The sequence below is a fragment of the Hakea prostrata genome, chromosome 5 (assembly GCF_041222555.1).
Source record: "Hakea prostrata isolate BN-2017 chromosome 5, UWA_Hpros_2, whole genome shotgun sequence".
Taxonomy (NCBI): domain Eukaryota; kingdom Viridiplantae; phylum Streptophyta; class Magnoliopsida; order Proteales; family Proteaceae; genus Hakea; species Hakea prostrata.
In genome coordinates, this window is record NC_142604.1 from 95,175 (window position 1) to 114,182 (window position 19,008).

The 19,008-nt window shown below is 36.4% G+C and overlaps 1 protein-coding gene across 1 annotated transcript; it reads left to right on the forward strand.

Moving 5' to 3' along the window:
• Positions 1-7,885: 7,885 nt before the first annotated feature.
• Positions 7,886-10,748, forward strand: LOC149014231 (RNI-like superfamily protein). Its single transcript, XM_089155914.1, has 2 exons — positions 7,886-9,067; positions 9,433-10,748. Exons 1-2 carry the CDS (start codon positions 8,852-8,854, stop codon positions 10,522-10,524), a joined length of 1,308 nt encoding a protein of 435 aa, XP_089012040.1. The 5' UTR covers positions 7,886-8,851; the 3' UTR covers positions 10,525-10,748.
• Positions 10,749-19,008: the final 8,260 nt, after the last annotated feature.

The following is a 19,008-nucleotide window of genomic DNA, read 5'->3' on the forward strand; positions in this document are numbered from 1 at the left end:
ATTTTGCTGCTCATCATTCTATTGATTAAATTCCTAAGTTCTCTTGCAATTTCAATTGATTCCATTGAAGAACATGATTCTTGCAAGTTTACACCTAGGACCTCAATTTGGGGGTTTTCAATTTGACCATTGGATCATGTTAATTCTTGCTACGTAGTCTCCTGCTACTGTTCTTAAGCATCCCTCCAAGTTTCATACCGATCCGAGACCCGAAGACCAATTTTGAGCCAAAACCCAAAGAAATAGCCAATGCCATGATTAACAACTCTTGAACTTGATATGCCAATTTGGGGATTTCTAATTTGACCGTTGGATGATGTTAATTCTTTGATAATTAGTGTCTCCATATTGTGTTTGAACTGTTCCCCAAGTTTCGTATCGATCCGAGACCCGAAAGACCAATTTTGAACCAAAACCGAAAAAGCCAGCTTGCTGTCCGAGAGTCTATTGGTCGATGCTTGTTGGTCGATACTATCGACCCAATGTATCGACCAACAAGGTTGCTGTCATACTTTTTCCCGCTTTTGATCAATTCGATCTTCGATTGTTTTGATTTATTCTCTAATCCTTCATGTATGTTTGTTTAGGGCTTTAAGACTATAATTGGACCATTCTCTTGTGACTTCGGATCATCTTCTTCACAATTTGAGGTAAGGACGGTTATTGCCATATAACATAGACTGTATGACTTTTACACTGCTGTTGGTAACTTAGTAGACTTAACTTATTAATTGATTTTAGACATCATATGACTACCGTAGTTACCTTATGACAAGAATACACCATGCTTAATTACTTGATTTATCATGTTTACTTATTCTTGTCATTTATTTATATACCGTATTATGAGATGTTATGACATGTTTTCAATATGATAATGTATTGTTGATATGTAATGGATGGAAATAAGCATGTGATTGCTTAGGTATGATTTGGGATTGGGGAGTGCCCTCACCGGTACTTCGTCCTTGGACATCGGAGGGAATAGTATGGGATGTTCTCCGAAGATGCCCATCGACGCTTTCTGGATCATTGGATGACATACATAGGACTTGTCTAGATGTATGGCTAGGATGCCCCTGTCATATCGGACCCGAATCGGAAGGGCATTGAGACCGAACGACCCGTGGTAGTAGTGTGGATTTGTGGGCGCTCAAGACCGGTAACCACTCCGTGAAAGGACATGAATTGCATTGCGGATACTCGAAAGGGGCCATTTATTGGTAGGGTTGCAAATGGCTAGACTTGGGCTCACGGGCGCTCAAGACCGGTGAAATGATCCGTGAGGGGCGTGAGAGCTTCCCGTCTACTATTTGTGGATGACCAATAGGGTTGATGAGTCCGGTGAGTAATATCCGTGACTCTAGCGTGAATGATACCGGAAAGGATCCCGAGAGGGGAGGATGGACGTATCCGGAACCGACTGATATGACTAAGTAGATGACTTGCATTGGGCTAGGCTTTACTTTGACATGCGCCAATACTTAGACCAAATGGTGATGTGAGAGAGTGGTGACCGAAACCCCCAACCATGGATTTGTCCGAGAGGGATGCAGGACCCAACTTCCCCCGGTGATGAGTGACGAGACTACCTAAAGAAGTATGGTGCTATGACTTAAAGCATGTCTACCATAGAGACCAGCATACTTAGAGTTAGAATCATATTTGCATCTTATGTCTCATATCATCGCATCATTTCATGATTGATATCATATGGCTTATGTATTATGGAATAACTTTCCTTGGTCTTTTGAACTCACTCCTTTTGCAACATATTTTGTTAGACTTTTCGGGTACTCCTGGATGACGGTCAACACTTTGAGGACTAGTTGGTGACTCATACCACTTTGGCTACGGTGACTACATCGGTGAAGGCTATCGGTTCAAGACTCATATTTGTCGGGTAGATCCGGCCGGCTTAGTTTCTTATGATTATGTTATTGAGGAGACATTGTATGTTAGAAGAAAATGTAACTTAGTTGCTTACCTTTTATTTTCCTTCTTTGGAGATTTGGTTGTAACCTTTACCTTATTTCGATCTACCTTCCGCCAGTTGTCTTTGATTTGGTACTGTTATTCCGCACTCGTGTTCTTTGTGATCATTTCTTAACTTTATTATTAGATTACTTGAATACTATAATTTGTTCTTGCTTTTGATTATATTATTGTGATAAGTGGAAATGATCGTTCCTAAACTGGATCTGTTGGGCTGTGGATCACTCCCTAGTAACCCGGATAGGGTACCTCCTGGGTGGATTTGGGGCGGGATGTGACAAGGAGGGCCCTATCTTCGCCAAGAGAGAAAACCTGGCCTGTATTCGATCCTTGGATCCAAGACCTACTTGTCTTGGATTCCTCGATTGTATCCTGGCCTTCTTCTTGATGAAGTTCTTCTTATTTAATTTAAAAAAAAAAAAAATGGAACAACCAAATGTATTTCTTGTGGAGTGGTACCCTTGGCCTCTATATGTGTTATGTGTATGAAGGCAATGGAAGGACTCTCAAATTGAAAGGTAATAAATCCTCTCCCTAAAGAATGCAATATCACCCTCTGAGAAATCTTCTAGGATTTCTTTGCAAATCATGCAACTCATCCATGGAAGTCTGGCAAAAATTTGAGGAAATGATTGCGGAAAGATAACACTAACAATATTAATGATGAGATGATCATCTAGTAATTGAATTGAATTATTGAAGAATAGTTTTAGGAGAACGCTTATCTCTATTAAATGGAGGCTGGCCCATATGATAGTTTACAGACTAATGTTGCATTGGAAAACAAAATGGCCTTAAAAAAAGTGATGTGAATCCATGAAGATGATAGCTGACTCATATCAAAGCAATGATACAAGAGTATCTCTCAAAGTCAATGAACATGGCCAAGACCCAAGAGATAGTATTTCCATCTTTTGCCTGATATATGAAGTACATTACTTAGAGCTTCAAAAAGAGACCTAAAAATTGTTGGGTTTGGGTGTCTTGTATTCTATGGGTCTATGTAATTATGGTTTTGGTTATATGCCTTTGGGTTGTAACTATAGATGAGGAGTGTCTAACTTAATATTCTTCTCTCCACTTTTTTTTGCCATATTTGTTAAATGAAATGGCATTTTAGCAGAAGAAGAAAAAATGTTCGAATTTATTCTATTACATTTATATCTATTATATCCATGACTGATTTTTAAGTAACTCTTTCCCCCACTTATAAGAAGATATAACATACTAAAATAAATAGGAGGACATTCATACTATATAATAAATCTTAGGAAGTGTAATCTAATAGTTTTTAAACTAAAGGATTATAAATGTAATTCACTTGCTTAATTAAGATTTTGGTGAATTTGAAGCATTATTATAATAGTGTTTGGATCAACAAGAAATTTCAACAAGATTTGTTTTTGGTCATTTTTCTCTAGAGCAATAATCAGAAAGTTTATTCAAAGAATGGGCACAACCAAGGTTACATTACATGAGTCCAGCAGCCGGGGAGTGGAAATATCTCACATAGTCTCTCCTGCTAAAGATTGTGCTTTTCAAACAAAGAAATCTACAAGATTGTTTCAATTCCTAGAAATATGGCCAAAGGAACAAGAAATGAAATAGCCTTATAAACTCTTCATGTCCTCCACAATCGACCTGATGGAAATGGAAACAAAATTGGAATTTGCAGGAAGGCTTGGTATCAGCTGCAAATTGTCTGATTCTACCACCACTTCATCAATCCCTTCTGTTCAAGCCTTAGAGCCAATGCCTCCCCGGAAAAAATGCGAACGTCGTCAAACTCGGCCGGCTCCGACACAGCTAATCCAGGTTTACTAGAGGAGTCACAATAGCAATCCAGATCCCACCTTTCGATCCATCCAGTTTTAAGGCTGCATCAGTGTTGACCTTGAGCCAATTCCTTCAAGAGGAGGCAACCAAGTTCCTTCATCAACCATTCTAAGTAGCAAAAAAGGCTATGAAACTTATGGGCATTTGTAGAATGCCCAGATCTAGTATGACAATAGCACATACTTGATCCACTCAGTGAAGCTGGGAATTTCAATGATGGGCCATTCAAAACCCCATTGGGCATGCAAACCAACAATAGGAAGAGAGAGAAAGAGAGAGAGGTGGGTGGGGACCCACTTGTACCTTGACCATACATGACCCACAATATGTAGTACCCACAACCCAGGGCCCACACTGATGTAGTTCCAAGGTGTAAAGAATAGCTATTCACATGACATATATGGTAACTTAATTAAGCTCTTGGTGGTCCAAGCTCCAAGTTCTATGAATCAGTGATAGGGATAGGGTGTGGACCTCTCTAATTGCTCTAATCTAAATTCTATCAAGGACTTGTCTTCTAGCTTCTGACCTTCCCCCTTCCTTCCCCTCCCCAACTAAACTCTTATCAAGAACTTCCTTCTCCAAATGAATGCTACCTCCAACTACCTGAAAAAATTTGCTACCTATGTTGGCTTCTTGTCATAAAAAAGATTTTTTTTCTTTTAAATTTCTTTTATTAGATTTTTGAAATTTGGATTGTAAGGATCTATGCCGACTCTTTCCTTTGTTACCAAAAGTTTGATATGATTTTGACAGAAAAGAAAAAAGTTTGATAAACTATAAAAATATTTTTATTGTTAGAGTATTTTAAGTTATATTCAACTTATGTAATTACATAGGTTACGTGTGTAGTGATTATCAAACTAGGAAAAATAGAATCCGGATCACCTCCCTATTAAAAGAGAACAATGTGTTCTGTTGATAGTTTTCAATCACATAATAGAGAGTGAGGTTCATATAAAATCTATTGAAATTCCTACTTCTCATCATTTTTTAATGTTCATAAGTAAGACCCACTGCTATTTTTTTTCTGATAAAAGAGAAAACCACTATCATGTGATAAAAAACCATCCAAAACGAACAATGAGGTAATTGAGTATGAAAAGAATACACCGCGTATTCTATCCAAACTAGTGTATCTCATTCATTTACTTAAATTAAGAGTGTCAATCGGTACGGTACCAATTTTGAATACCGAAAACCAGAACCGTACCGTACTGAATTTAAACGGTATGGTACGGTTTTGGTATTTAAATAAACGGTTCGGTAGGGTTTCGGTATTAAATCGGTACGGAAAAACGGTTTAAATACGGTATCTAGTGCGGTACAATTTTGGTACAAATGAACTTATGCCACTATTGTTATCAGTTCATTAAGATCCTGATGAAATTGTGATCAACCAATCAATAGAACTTGAAATTAATAGAAGATAAAGCAAGTAAATTTAATTAATAAAGACAAAACAAGTAAATTTAAGAAGAAGAGTGAATGATGAAACAAAAAACTGAAATAAGGAATTAGGAATAGAGTAAAGGTAAAGTGTTTTAATTGTAAAATTAAAATTTATATCCCTTAATTTGGTAAGGTTCCAATTCGGTACGGTTTCAGTATATATCAACGGTATAAGTATCTAAAACCGGAACCGTACCGAAGAAATTCGATTTCGGTACGTACTGCATAATTTTGAACGGTACAATACGGTGCAATTTGGTACAGTTTAACAGTTTCAATATACAATTGACACCCATAACTTAAACACAACTTGAAAGCATCTTTGTTTGTGTTTGTTTTTCACCCAAACATTGTTGCGTTTTCTAACGAGTCCATGAAAATCGAAATATGGAATTCACTCACTTTATATCGGTCACCCTAGTAGTTACTCAGCCTAACATAGCCACTGACTTGAATTCGTCTATCTCTTTATATCGGTCACCCTAGTTGCCAGCTAGTGACTCAACCCTAACATAGTCACTGACTTGAAGGTGCAATCATTGTCAGAGTGGGCTTGGGCTCAAACCCTACAGAAAGTTCTATTCTCTTCATTAGATTTATTTTTTAATTCTTTTGACAATAGACATGCTATTTAACCACTTTTTTTTTTTTTTTTTTTTTTGGAACAGCATTCGGGATCGAACACGGATTAGTCAGGGCAAAAGCTTTAGAAACCGGGGTTGACAAAAAAAAAAAAAAGAAAGGTGAACCCAATTTTGAGGGGATATTTTTCCTACCTAATTTTGCTTCAATAAATTTTCATAAAAGAATTGTTTAGCTCTTAATATAACGATAAAAAATCTATAGTTGTTTTATTCGAAAGAGTGTTTTACTCTCTCATAGGATCTATGAACAATTTTAAAATCTGATTCAAGTGTTAATCTGTTATTAGGTGCAATGTAGTTCTCCTCCTTGCCCTAGTGTATCAAGGACTTCGCCTAATTTTTTTTGAAGAAGATTATAAACTTGTAAGGTCTATTACTGTAAACTGAAACCATTTCCTAAAAATTAGAACAACAATATAAAATCTGCAAGTGTATGGTCAAATACATGATGTGGGTCTACTGAATTGTGCTTTCTTCTCTAAATCTCTCAACCTCATTGTTAGTTAATTACTAGCACAATTTCCTTCTAAATTTGAATTAAAAAAAAAATTACCATCAAAACCACAACAATTTCTATATAGCCACCATGCCTTCTTGACCTCATCCAAATGTAATGAACCAAGTTCACTTCTTAAACTGGTTTAGTGGTTCGGTCTAGCTGATTTAGAGTATAAATTATAATAGCAGTTACATGATGCCACACTGTATGTTTAGGGGTATTTATTCAATTCCTTCCTAGTATTGTGTCATGTAGCATTAAGTAAATCTAATGGTTATTCAATTCAAACTAAATTTAAATTTTATTTAAACTCACCCTTAAATTTAAATTTTATTTAAATTCTTTGAATTGGGTGACTGTTGGATTTACTTAATGTCATGTGATACAATCCTAAGAGGGAATTGTAAAAAAGGAATTAGAGGATGTAAATTATTTTCAATGAAATTTTTTCTTAAAATTTTTCAATTAAATGCTCAATTTTTCTACACCATAAATTTATGGTGAAATTGGAAGAAACAGATAGATTCCAAAGCTAGTAGCTTGTACTTTTTAGGAAGCTAATCAGCTCCCTCTACAGTCCCCCACTTGGGCACTGCTATATCCCTTTCTCTTCCCACCAAACCCAAAGACACTTAAATAAGCTCTGAAACAAAACCCAGAAACTGTAAAGACGAAGATATAGACTTGTCAGTAATTAGGCCTGTAAAGTAGTGGGGTTTTCTTCTTCTTCTTCTCCTTCTTCTCCATCATCTCCCTCATCTCTCTCTCTTTCTAAGGTTTCTGCTTTGCTCTCCTGTGAAGAAAGAGATAAAGGGTTGATGATACTTGGTAGGCTGATAGCCTTTATAGCTCTAGAATGGTCCAATGGACAACCGTCCAACCAATGCATGGCCCTTTTGAACTGACCAGCGTACTTTAACCCTTCTCTTCTCTTCTCTTCTCTATCTCTTATAATTGACAATTATCTCTTGATGCAAAAGCCAAGTCTTGGATGAGTATCTACCTCTGAAAATTTTGCTTTGGATTGTGTCATAGACTCATAGCATCTTGGTACGGTTGTTGTAGACTGGAACACTGAACAGAGTTTCCCAGCAGCATTAACAACAGCCGCGTTGTTCACTGCGAGCCGTAAAGCAATCAAAAAAAATCTCTACTTTTAAATTTTAATCGAACACTTGGTGCGCATCTTCCAAAACCCAAATTTATAGCAGTTCAAACCCACATCAGACACTCAAACCATATTTCATATTCTATTATCTAACGCATAGAAATACTTAAAGATTGAGGTGTTGAGGGGGATTAATGGTTGAAATGGCTTTCAAATATGATTTCTTCACATGGGTTGTGTAAGTGTGAAGTGCCCTGACAGGCTCAAAGAAATTCTCCAGCCCAATCTTGATTTTTTCTTATAAATCATCCAATGTCTTTGCCAAAACCAAAAACAGAGACAGAAAAAGAGGGAAAATCCAACTTTGTCTTTGGTAGCTCGCATGCATGTTCGTGCATGGGAAATTGGCCCCTTCTCACAAGAGCCTTAAAAGTTAAACCCTTCCCTAAACCCTCTGATGCTAACTAATCCCTTTCACCCTATTAACCACTTCTTCTGCGATCTGTCTCTGTAGACTTCTGACCTGTAACGTTACAGAAGCTGTAGACCCTTGAACCATAAATGATAAAATCATGACCAGATCTGCAAATAACAGCATCAAAAAGCTTAAAAGCTTCCGTACTTCTCTCTAGACTCTGATGTCCTAATGTCCACTGCCTGCTCTACTGCTCTACTGCTCTACTGCTCTACTGCTATGCTCTTATTATTGTTCTTACCATAATTGCTTTGTGCCTCGAGAGGTACGTCTTTTTTTGCAACAAGATACACTTTGATTTCTGCATTCTGGTTTCCTTTTCTTTAATCTCTCTGCAGCTCTGCCTTTCTATAAACATATGAAGCTCAGCTTGGATCTAGTCTCTTCTCTGTATTCTCAGTATGTCCCTGAGGGTCTGAGTCCCCTCTCCTCTCCTTTCTATTTTTTTTCCGTCTTACTTTCAACTTCAATATTTTTTTAATTTTTCCTCTCAATTACTGGAATTCTAAGTAGGGTGCAAGATGTAGTGTTCTTATCATGGTCTCTGCAATTGGGTTAGCTTCTCTGGGTTTTATTTCCTTTTACCATTTATGGATAATCTGCTGCAGTATTTTGAAAATTAGCTGTGGTTCTTATTCTCAAGTCAGAACCATGTAATATAGTCTTTGTCCTACTTTCATGGGGAGTTTCCATCAGTCCTCTAAAATCTTCCATTCTTTTTCTTGAGTGAGACACTACAGAAACTTACATTGGGGTCTCCTTTCCTGATATCTAATCAAGCTACAGTGGGTTCGTTTTAGAATTTCTGTTACTGGGTTCTTTATCTGGGGCTTAGATCAACCATGAAGAGATTCACCATCAACTTTGGAGGTGTTTCTTTGCAGCTGCTCCTCGTTTTCTTGAAGGTTTCCTGCATGGTTGCCATAGAAGATAGTCCAGCGGCTCTTATGGAGAGGACAGAGCAAGAAGATTTGTATTCTGCCATACAAGGGTTTGTGGGTAGCTGGTGGAATGGCACAGAGCTCTATCCTGACCCTTGTGGTTGGACACCGATTCAGGTACTTAATGCGGTCCTTCGCTTATGCAACTTCTAAGCTGCAAAACATATGTTTTTTCAAAGAAGAAGCTCCATAATTGATTCAATGAGAGGACCCATTTTTGTTTTTCTTCGGGACCATAAACAAACGCATGGTGGGTCGTTTATTCCTGGTACAGATCGAGTTTTGAGTACTGAAAATCATGATTTCAAAACAATGTGAGCTTATATATAAATGTGGAGACTGTTTCATTAATTTCTTCTTTCCTTTCATCATTTCCCTGTTAGTAGCTTGTAACTTTGTATCGGTTCTCACTTTAGAAATCATATTTTTAGATTTTCTGAAACTTGAGAAGTTAACTAGTATTGCTTTGATTCTATACTCAGGGTGTCTCTTGTGATTTCTTTGATGGGTTTTGGTATGTTACTGGCATCAACATTGGACCTGTCCATGACAACTCTCTCAAATGCACAAGGGATGTTGAATTCAGGCCACACCTGTTCGAGCTCAAGCACCTTAATACTCTGTCCTTCTTCAATTGCTTTATCTCCCCTAGCCAACTCTCAATTCCTTCCCAAAAGTGGGAGAAACTGGCTGAAAGCTTAGAATCTCTTGAATTTAGATTAAACCCAGGTCTCATAGGACAGATTCCAGCTATCTTCGGTAAACTCACCAATCTTCAATCACTTGTAATACTTGAGAATGGATTGAGCGGTGAACTACCGAGTAATCTTGGTAATTTAATTCATCTGAGGCGATTAATTCTTGCGGGAAACCAATTTTCCGGTCGAATTCCTGAAAGTTTGGGTGGATTGACTCAGCTCCTAATCTTTGATTCAAGCAGGAATGCGTTGTCTGGGACTTTACCTTTGAGTTTTGGAGGTTTGAAATCGCTGCTGAAGCTTGATTTGAGTGACAATCTGTTGGAAGGAAAGCTCCCTGAAGAGCTTGGAAACCTGAAAAATCTTACTTTATTGGACCTTAGAAGCAACAAGTTTTCAGGTGGGTTGACTCCATCACTTCAAAAAATGACTTCCTTAGAAGAGTTGGTGTTATCCAACAATCCTATTGGGGGAGACCTGATGGGTGTTGTGTGGGGGAATCTGCAGAGGTTGATTGTTCTAGACCTCTCTAATATGAGCTTGGCAGGACAGATTCCAGAAAAAATGGCAGAGCTCAAGCAATTGAGATTCTTGGGTCTGAACAACAACAACAATCTTTCAGGAAACATCTCTCCCAAATTTGAATCTATGCCTAGTCTGAGTACTCTATATCTGAATGGAAACAATCTGACAGGAGAACTTAAATTCTCTGAATGGTTTTATGGGAAAATGAAGAGCAGATTTGGAGCTTGGAACAACCCCAATCTCTGCTACCCACCTAAGTTGATGGTAACAGGGCATGTTCCTTATAGAGTAAAACCTTGTCAGCCAGCGGTTGGAGCATCTGGTACCAATAGAAAAACCTTAGCTTGCTGATGAGAATCTGGATCTGATTACCTTATTTGCAATTTTATTGGGATCTTCAAGCTGTGGTGTTAATGGGTTTGGGGGAGATTATGGTCAATACTTATTATGTCTCTCCTTTAAATTTGTTCTTGTAAGGCCATGGAAAGTGTTCTTGAAGTCTGACATGAAATGAAGTAGCTATCTTAACATATTATTTAAAATTTTCATGTGTCTGTGAGTCGAATTGGTTCTTCTCTGATCCAATCTAATCAGAAAGTTCTTATTCTTTTCTGTACTGTACCAACAAAGAAAAAGAGGAGCAGAGCATCTTTCTGATATGTAGGGAAATGTGGATTTCCATTTGGGATTCTTTTCCTCAAAAAATGTTGAAAACAAGCCAAAAGATTCCTGGCCATGGATTTAGGGTCTAAGGTTTAGAGCAAAGCATTTTACTAATCTGCAATGGAATTTGTTTTGTATAATGTGAGATCTTCCACACAGGATAAAGCAGGTTAACAAAAATTTCACTCCTGCAAGACAAACCAAGATTTGCATTTCCAGCTCCATAGTTATGAGAAACCAAACCCTCAAAAGACTTTTGAGTTCTGCCTCGTATCCATATCCTTTTAAGCACAAGGCCAAGACCCATAAGGCCATAACCAACAGGGGTTAGGCCCAACTGGTCCTGTTAGGGTTTGATACAATCAAATATAAAGATCTGAAGGGGTATAGGGATGGATATTTGACAGTACAAATGAATATAAAAATAAAGAATCGAAGTGAATCAAGTCATCAACTATTTATGAATCATTTTGTTTGAGAAATTTTGAGTTTAGCCTGTGACACAAGTACAGTGGTGGGGTTCCATCCCTTAAATGTTCCATATCTGAAAAACAAGACAACCTTATCAACTTGGCAACAGGGATGAGATCATCATCTCATCTCACTGACCAACAGTTCCATATGGGTGATTGATGGGGTTGGAATTACCTACCAGCTTAAATGGATCTCATCTCAGTAGGCTCCATAACTCACACTGTTTAAGAAAATTTTTTGAAGGAGCTGAAAAGAACTAAAAGTTCATTCTAACTAATCTTTGATTGGAAATTTATTCTTTCTTTCTTCATTTATTGTTGCTTTTATGCTGCAAAAAAGGAAAAGGACGGGGGAGAGAGAGAGATGGTAGTGATGTTTCTTGTGGCATTGAAGAAGCAGCAGCAGCAGCTTTTCTGGGTAGGGTAGGACATTGAAGAAGAAGAAGAAGAAGAAGAAGCAAAATGAGGGAAATTGAGAATTTAATGTGGTTTGTTTTTTCCAAGAAAACCCATACTGTTCACCTTTCCAACAACTTCTTTTATTATTATATGGACCACTTGTAGCTTTGCTTAACCAATGGCAAGAGGGATGTTAAGGATCAGTCTTCTAGCTACCAGTCACTTTCTTACCTCTTCAGATCAAATCTCTAACTCCTGAGTGATTCATAAAGAGAGACAAGAGAAGGGGAAAAAAAGGTTGTTTTCAATTTTCTGGGTTCCTGAGTTTTGGTGCCCATGCTGATTGTTCATACTTGTTCTCTACTCTTGATTTTAATCTGACTCTTAACACTGAGTTTATTGACCAGGCTGGAACAGATCAAACTTGGCATAACCTTGAACTTGATCTTTTATTATACATACTTGTTCTATAAAACCGTCAATACACTAATTTCATATCATCGATAGGTTTATGATATCATGAACTAGAACAATGTTTTCTATGATATGATATAATATGGAATTACTTGAATATGAATTCTCCATACAGGTTGTTGTGGTCAAACCCGTCAAACCGAAATCTTATGGTCGGTTCAGGTCTGGTCAAACATTAGGTTCGACCATGTTTCCTATATTAGAACCGAACTCAAGAATGTATGAACTAAGAAGAAGAGTTCGTATCAAACTCTATTGTTATTGTTCAAGTGAAGTTCAACCTACTGAAGAGAAGTCTATTCCTAACGAAACTCTATGATAAGAATTCTTTGAAGAAACCGACTAACAGGAACTATATAAAGAGGTATGGTTATTATCATAAGGTATGCACTCTTAAGTTATTGAATAAACTGAGAGATTGAGCTTGATTCCTTTGTTTGTCGAAGACGAAACTCGACCACACCGGTTGGGTACATTTTTACAAGTTCGAACGTTCTACCAGGAGAGACCGAATTATGCAACAACACAGGTTATTAATCTACTCCTAAATCCTTCAATAAGAAAATTTCATATTTATATTTTGTTTTGAAGTAGTTCATAATAGTTGTAGATTTAATAACTTTAAGCAATCTAAAATCGGTTTGAACTGCTCTGGTCTTTTTTTAGTTTTGGGTACGATTCTCGAAGGTTCTTAAGTCTTCAAAGAACTCTTATGAATCTCTTCTGTATAGGAAATTAATTCTAAAAAAATCTTTACAAGGTTAAACAAGGACAAAAATTTAATCACTTATTAACCTAATTGTTTTTCTATTTTTTTGAAATTTATGAATTTTGATATTTTGCTTTTTCTGTTTGTAGCAATGGCTAATTGTAGTGGCTATGAGATGGGTTCACATCTTCTACAATTCTCACCTCACACAATTCCCTGTAATTCTTATATATGATTGTAACACGTGACAATTAATTATCCAAGGGTCATAATTAGAACCTGATTAAGAATCGAACTTAATAAATCTCTAAAATTTAGTTTGTAGGAGGTGAGAATTGTAGTGGATGTGAATCCGCTATGAGACTCATTATACTTTGAATTCAAGATGGCCACAAATTAGTTGGAGTGTTTCTAAAGGCGTGGAAGCTAACTTGAGGTAATCCCACTTTTCTTGCCCTTTAGTTCACAAGGAATCAAAATTCTTTTTTCCTTGTGCTTGTGAAATTCTTGAGACTCTTTGTCACCTCTTTTTGAGAAAGAAAGTAGATTCATAACCTCTACCATTGTTTGCCGATTTAGAATATAAAAGGATCGTGAAGTGCAGGAACACAACAAATTAAATCGAGGAACAAAGAGAAATATCATGTGTCTAGATTCGTTGCATCCAAGTTCATAGAGAGAGATCAAACAAACACAAAGATGCACCTCTTCTATTTAGATCTACTGCATTCAAGTTCATAAAGAGGTATGTGATCTTTAATCCATCTCATTAATTTTTCAAAATTATGACATGCTGATTATTTTTTTTATTAATGATGCCAAAATAATATCTTTCAATTTTACGTAAAATTCTAAAATTGATAGAAAAGAATTGTAAAGATGTGTTTGATCTTTCGAAACTCAAATTCTGCTATGTGATTCTTCTTGAAAACTGTTTGGTTACCTTAATCTTGTAAAGTAATTCTTCCGAGAAAGACTATGATGGAATTAAAAAGGTTAATAAAGAAAGCAAGCTCCATAAATTTATTTTCAATTTTAGCTTTTTAGTTTATTTTTCAAATTGTTTTTCATTCAAATTTCCCAAGTTTGGTTCTTCTAGTTCCAAACTTTTATTATTTTGAAGTTATTTTTTTCAATTTTGGTTTTTAATTCATTTTTGCAAATGAAGTTTCAAATTAATTTCGCAATGTCATTATTTGATTTTTAAGAGCAAATCTATGTCACTCTTGCAGCCAAGAGATATGAATTACCATCAATGAAGAAGAAAAACATAAGAAAACCAACAATATGATATGATAGCAGGGGAAGAAAAAAAGAAAAGGACGAATTTTGAGAAGAAATATAGAACCCATTTGTGATTTTATCAATTTTACAACCAAGCTAACTTTGATTTCAATGCTTGGAAAGATCATTAGATAGTTAGAGTTATAGATTGAACCAATAATGAAAATCAATTTTGAAAGAGAGAAGTCTATTGGGTTTAAAGAAATAGAGCCTAGCTTGGATTTTTGGGGGTAGAAAGAGAGCTGAAAGTTTTGAATGTGAAAGTCTAAGTAGGAGAATTTTAGCAAATAGGATCCAAGTAATGGGGAGTGATAGAAATTTGGTCTTCTTTCTAATCTAATAATTCTCCAATTTCAATATATGTAGTTTATAATTTTGATTTTTTTTTTGGATAGAAATAATTTTGGTTTTTTTTTTTTATTTTTAACTATTTTTCTCCAATTTGGGGGGTTTTAAATTAATTTTTTTCAACTTTTTTTTATTCATTTTCCAATTTTGGTTTATGAAATTACTTTTCCAATTATGGTATTTTGAAATTCATTTTTCCAATTTTGGTTTTTAAATTATTTTTTGTAATTTAGCTTTTGAAACATTATTTCAATTTTCATATTTTTAAAATTAGAGTTTTTTTATGTGTTGGTTCCTTTAGTGGACCATAAATTAATGTTGGGCCCCTTTAGTACAATATATTAGGTGTGGATCCCAACCAGACGAATATCGTTAGTCACAGTTAAGTCGTTTCAAACGTGAAAGGACCAAAGTGCACTTTAGGTTATTTAATACATTATGTTAATATATGGTTTTAAAAAGAGATAACAAGTCATTTAACGTTAATTATAGTAGTATGATATATATATATATAGACTTCAAGAACCAGACTCAAACTCAACTACTCAAGAGACTACAACAAATTACATCTTATCCACAAGTGGATCAGACTTAGAGTTGCACTCAAACACACAAGAGACATAGTTCATACCAAACACAAATAGATAGCTTCAGTAATTCAAACTCTAGAGTTATAGTCTAAGATTAATGTTGAGCAAGACTCTTATTATAATTATAAATATATAATCTGTACTACAGTCAATCTCAAGGAGGCAAATCATATTCCTATGGATGTAGGTTGCAGAGATCAACCGAATCACATAAAACTCAATCTCTCTCTCTCCCTCTCCCTCTCCCTCTCCCTCTCCCTCTCCCACGTTTTCTCTCTCTCTCTCTCCATCACCGAAAAATGTGGTTCTCTAACCCCAACTCATGGCTTTTAACATGGCATCAGAGCTCTAGGTTCCCACCCATTTGTTTCCCTCCCTTGGTGGCTTCCTCTCAACAAAACTTAATGAGATGAATTATTTGTTATGGAGATCTCAGATTGTTCCTCTTCTGAAGACATACAAACTATTTGAGATTGTTGATGGCTCTTCTGTTAATTGTATAATCAAGGAAAAAGATGTGAGATTTAGAAAGAACAAGAGGAGATAACGTGGTTCGGCCAGAGGCCTACGTCCACGGGAGAAAGGATGCTACTTTAGTTTTCATTGATTCTAGGGTTTTACAATGATCCACAATTTATAGGTTTATTTCAACCGTCTTACCCACTCTACCTGGGTACAGGTTATGACCCGACCCAATAAAATTTAAGACTCCCCTTCAAGTTGGAGCATGAACATCATGAACGCCCAACTTGCTAAGAAGAAAATGATATTGTTATTGACTCAAGGCTTTAATAAAAATATCTGACACTTGATGCTTAGAAGAAACATAGCTTGTTTGAATTTCCCAAGCCTGAAGTTTTTCACGAATCACATGACAATCGATCTCAATATGCTTTGTTCACTCATGGAAGACTGGATTTGTAGCAATGTGTATAGCCGCTTTATTGTCACAAAATAGATTCATAGGTTCTGGATGCAAAACTCCTAAATCCTTAAGTAAATAGCACAACCAAGTCAATTCACAAGTTGTTGTGGCCATGGATCTATATTCTGGCTCAGCAGAAGATCGGGATACAGTTGACTGCTTTTTACTCTTCAAAGAGATATGACTTGATCCAATGAAAACACAATAGCCAATAGTAGAACGACGAGAAGTGGTACAACTTGCCCAATCTGAGTCACAATCGGCATTGATGTATAGGTCACTAGCAGAAGATAACAAAATGCCTTTCCCTGGACAAGATTTTAAATAGCGTAAAATTCAAAATGCAGCATCTAAGTGAGGTTTTCTAGGTTTCTCCATAAATTGGCTGAGAATTTACACAACATAAACAATATCAGGTCTAGTGACTGTGAGATAAATCAATCTTCCAACAAATCTTCTATATTCTGTTGGAGTAGCAAGAAGTTCGCCATCTTCACTATTCAATTGTAAGTTTAGCTCCATAGGACAATTGATGGGTTTGGATCCAAGTAGACCTGCATCATTAAGCATCTCCAAGGTATATTTCCTTTGAGAAAGAAGATACCTTTAGTTGATCGAGCAACCTCAATGCCAAGAAAGAATTTGAGAGTGCCCAAGTCTTTGATATGAAAGCGACTATGAAGAAACAATTTCAAAGCATTAATGGCAACTTGATCGTTGCCTGTAATAATTATATCATCCACATAAACCAAAACAATAGTGATGCTAGACCCACTAGAAGATACAAACAAAGAATAATCAGCTAATGATTGTTTGAATCCAGCAAGTTGTAGAGCAGAAGAACTTGGAGAACCAATTGCGAGAAGCTTGTTTTAAACCATATATGGACTTGTGAAGACGACAAACCAAATTATTCTCCCCCTTTTGGAAAAAACCAGGTGGCAAAGACATGTAAACTTCCTCATCTAGATCACCCTGAAGAAAAGCATTGTTAATATCCATTTGAAAAAGAGGCCAACCTTTAATTGAAGCAATAGCAAGGAGGCATTGCATAGTGACTAATTTCGCAACAAGGGAAAATGTTTCTTGGTAATCAACACCTTCAATTTGGGTAAATCTTTTGGCAACCAACCAAGCCTTGTAGCATTCAATAGAACCATTAGCTCGATATTTAATTTTGTATACCCATTTATACTGGATAGCGACCTTGCCAGGGGGAAGAGGTTGCAAGCTCCAAGTATGGTTTAGCTCAAGAGCCTTAATCTCATCAGTCATTGCAACACACCATTTGGGATTGTGGGAAGCCTCAACAAAGGAACGAGGTTCAAAATCAGTAGAAATACTAAAAAAGAAAGCACGATGAGTAGGGGGTAAAGCCGAATACGAGAGGTAATTATTGAGAGGATAAGGGCAAGAAGGAAGAAAAGCAACATTGCATTGATAGTCGTGGAGGTGAGGAGGAGGTCGAGTAGGATGAGTACTACGACGAAGAGGGACGCTAGGATCATCAGAGTGTGATTCTAGTAAAGAGGGGGTGGGGTAAAAGGAGAAGGGGATACTGGATCATCAATTGCAGGACAAGGAAGGACAGGTGGAGAAGAGGAGTGGGGAGAAGGAACGGATTGAGGGAAGGTTGCATGCTGGTATGCTCATGAAATATGACATCCCTACTAGTGAATATCTTATAAGTGACAGGGTTATAAATACGATATGCCTTTTGCCCATATGGATACCCAACAAAAATGCCTGGAATAGCACATGAAGAAAACTTAGATTGATGAGGAGTTAAATTCTTAGCATAACATAAACAACCAAAAACACGAAGATGAGAATACTTAGGTGAAACACCAGTCACAAGCTCATTTGGGGTTTTCCCCTTTAACAAGGGGGTAGGGAGACGATTAATGAGATAAACTGCAGTCTGAACACATTCCCCCCAAAAGTTAAAGGTAGATGTGCTTGAAAATGTAAAGCTCGAGCAACCTTAAGGATATGTCGATGTTTACATTCAGTAACTCCATTTTGTTGAGGAGTAGCAACACAACTACGCTAATGAATTATGCCTAACTCATTAAAGTAAGAAGAGAGAGAGAGAGAAACTCAAGACCATTATCTCTACGAACTTTCTTGACAAGGTAATTAAATTGTGTTTTTACCATGGCAATGAAATTTTTAAGAAGACATTGAGTTTCAAACTTGTGATGCATAAGAAAAACCCAAGTACATCGAGAATAATCATCAACAATGGTAAGAAAGTAATGAACACCAGAAAAAGAAGCAATAGAAAAATCACCTCATATGTCACAATGTAAAAGAGAAAAAGGACAATTACTCAGTTCAACATGCATTGAATAAGGTAAACGTAATTGTTTAGCAAGAGGACAAATATCACAATGTCGAGGTGAAATGGTAACATCAGAAACAATTTTAGATAAAAAAATTGTGAGGAAAATGAGAAGGATGCCTAAATCGCCAATGCCATATGTCAAAATTATGTGAAGTTTGTGAAACAAAGGAAGCAAAATGACCATGAGCAAGATAAAAGTAGAGACCAACATGCTTTTCACCAATCCAAATCACCCATTTCGTGGTGAGGTCCTGAAAAACACAAAAACCAAGAAAGAAAATAACAACACAATGCAGAGATTTAGTGAGTTGATTGATAGATAATAAATTATAATGAACATCAGGAACATAAAGCACATCATGAAGGTGAATAGAATAACATAAGTGAGTAATCCCTTTGTGAGTCACTGGGACAGATGTATCATTGGGTAGACGAATAGGTCTAGAATAAGCATAAGGTAAAACATTATTTAAAAAATGCAAAGAGTGGGTTAGATGATTGGTGGCACATGTATCAATGATTCAATGAGATAAAGAAATGGAGGAACAACAAATAGAATTACCAGATAGATTAACAGAAGGTTGAGGGCTTCCAGTATTAACAAATTGCATAAACTACTGGTA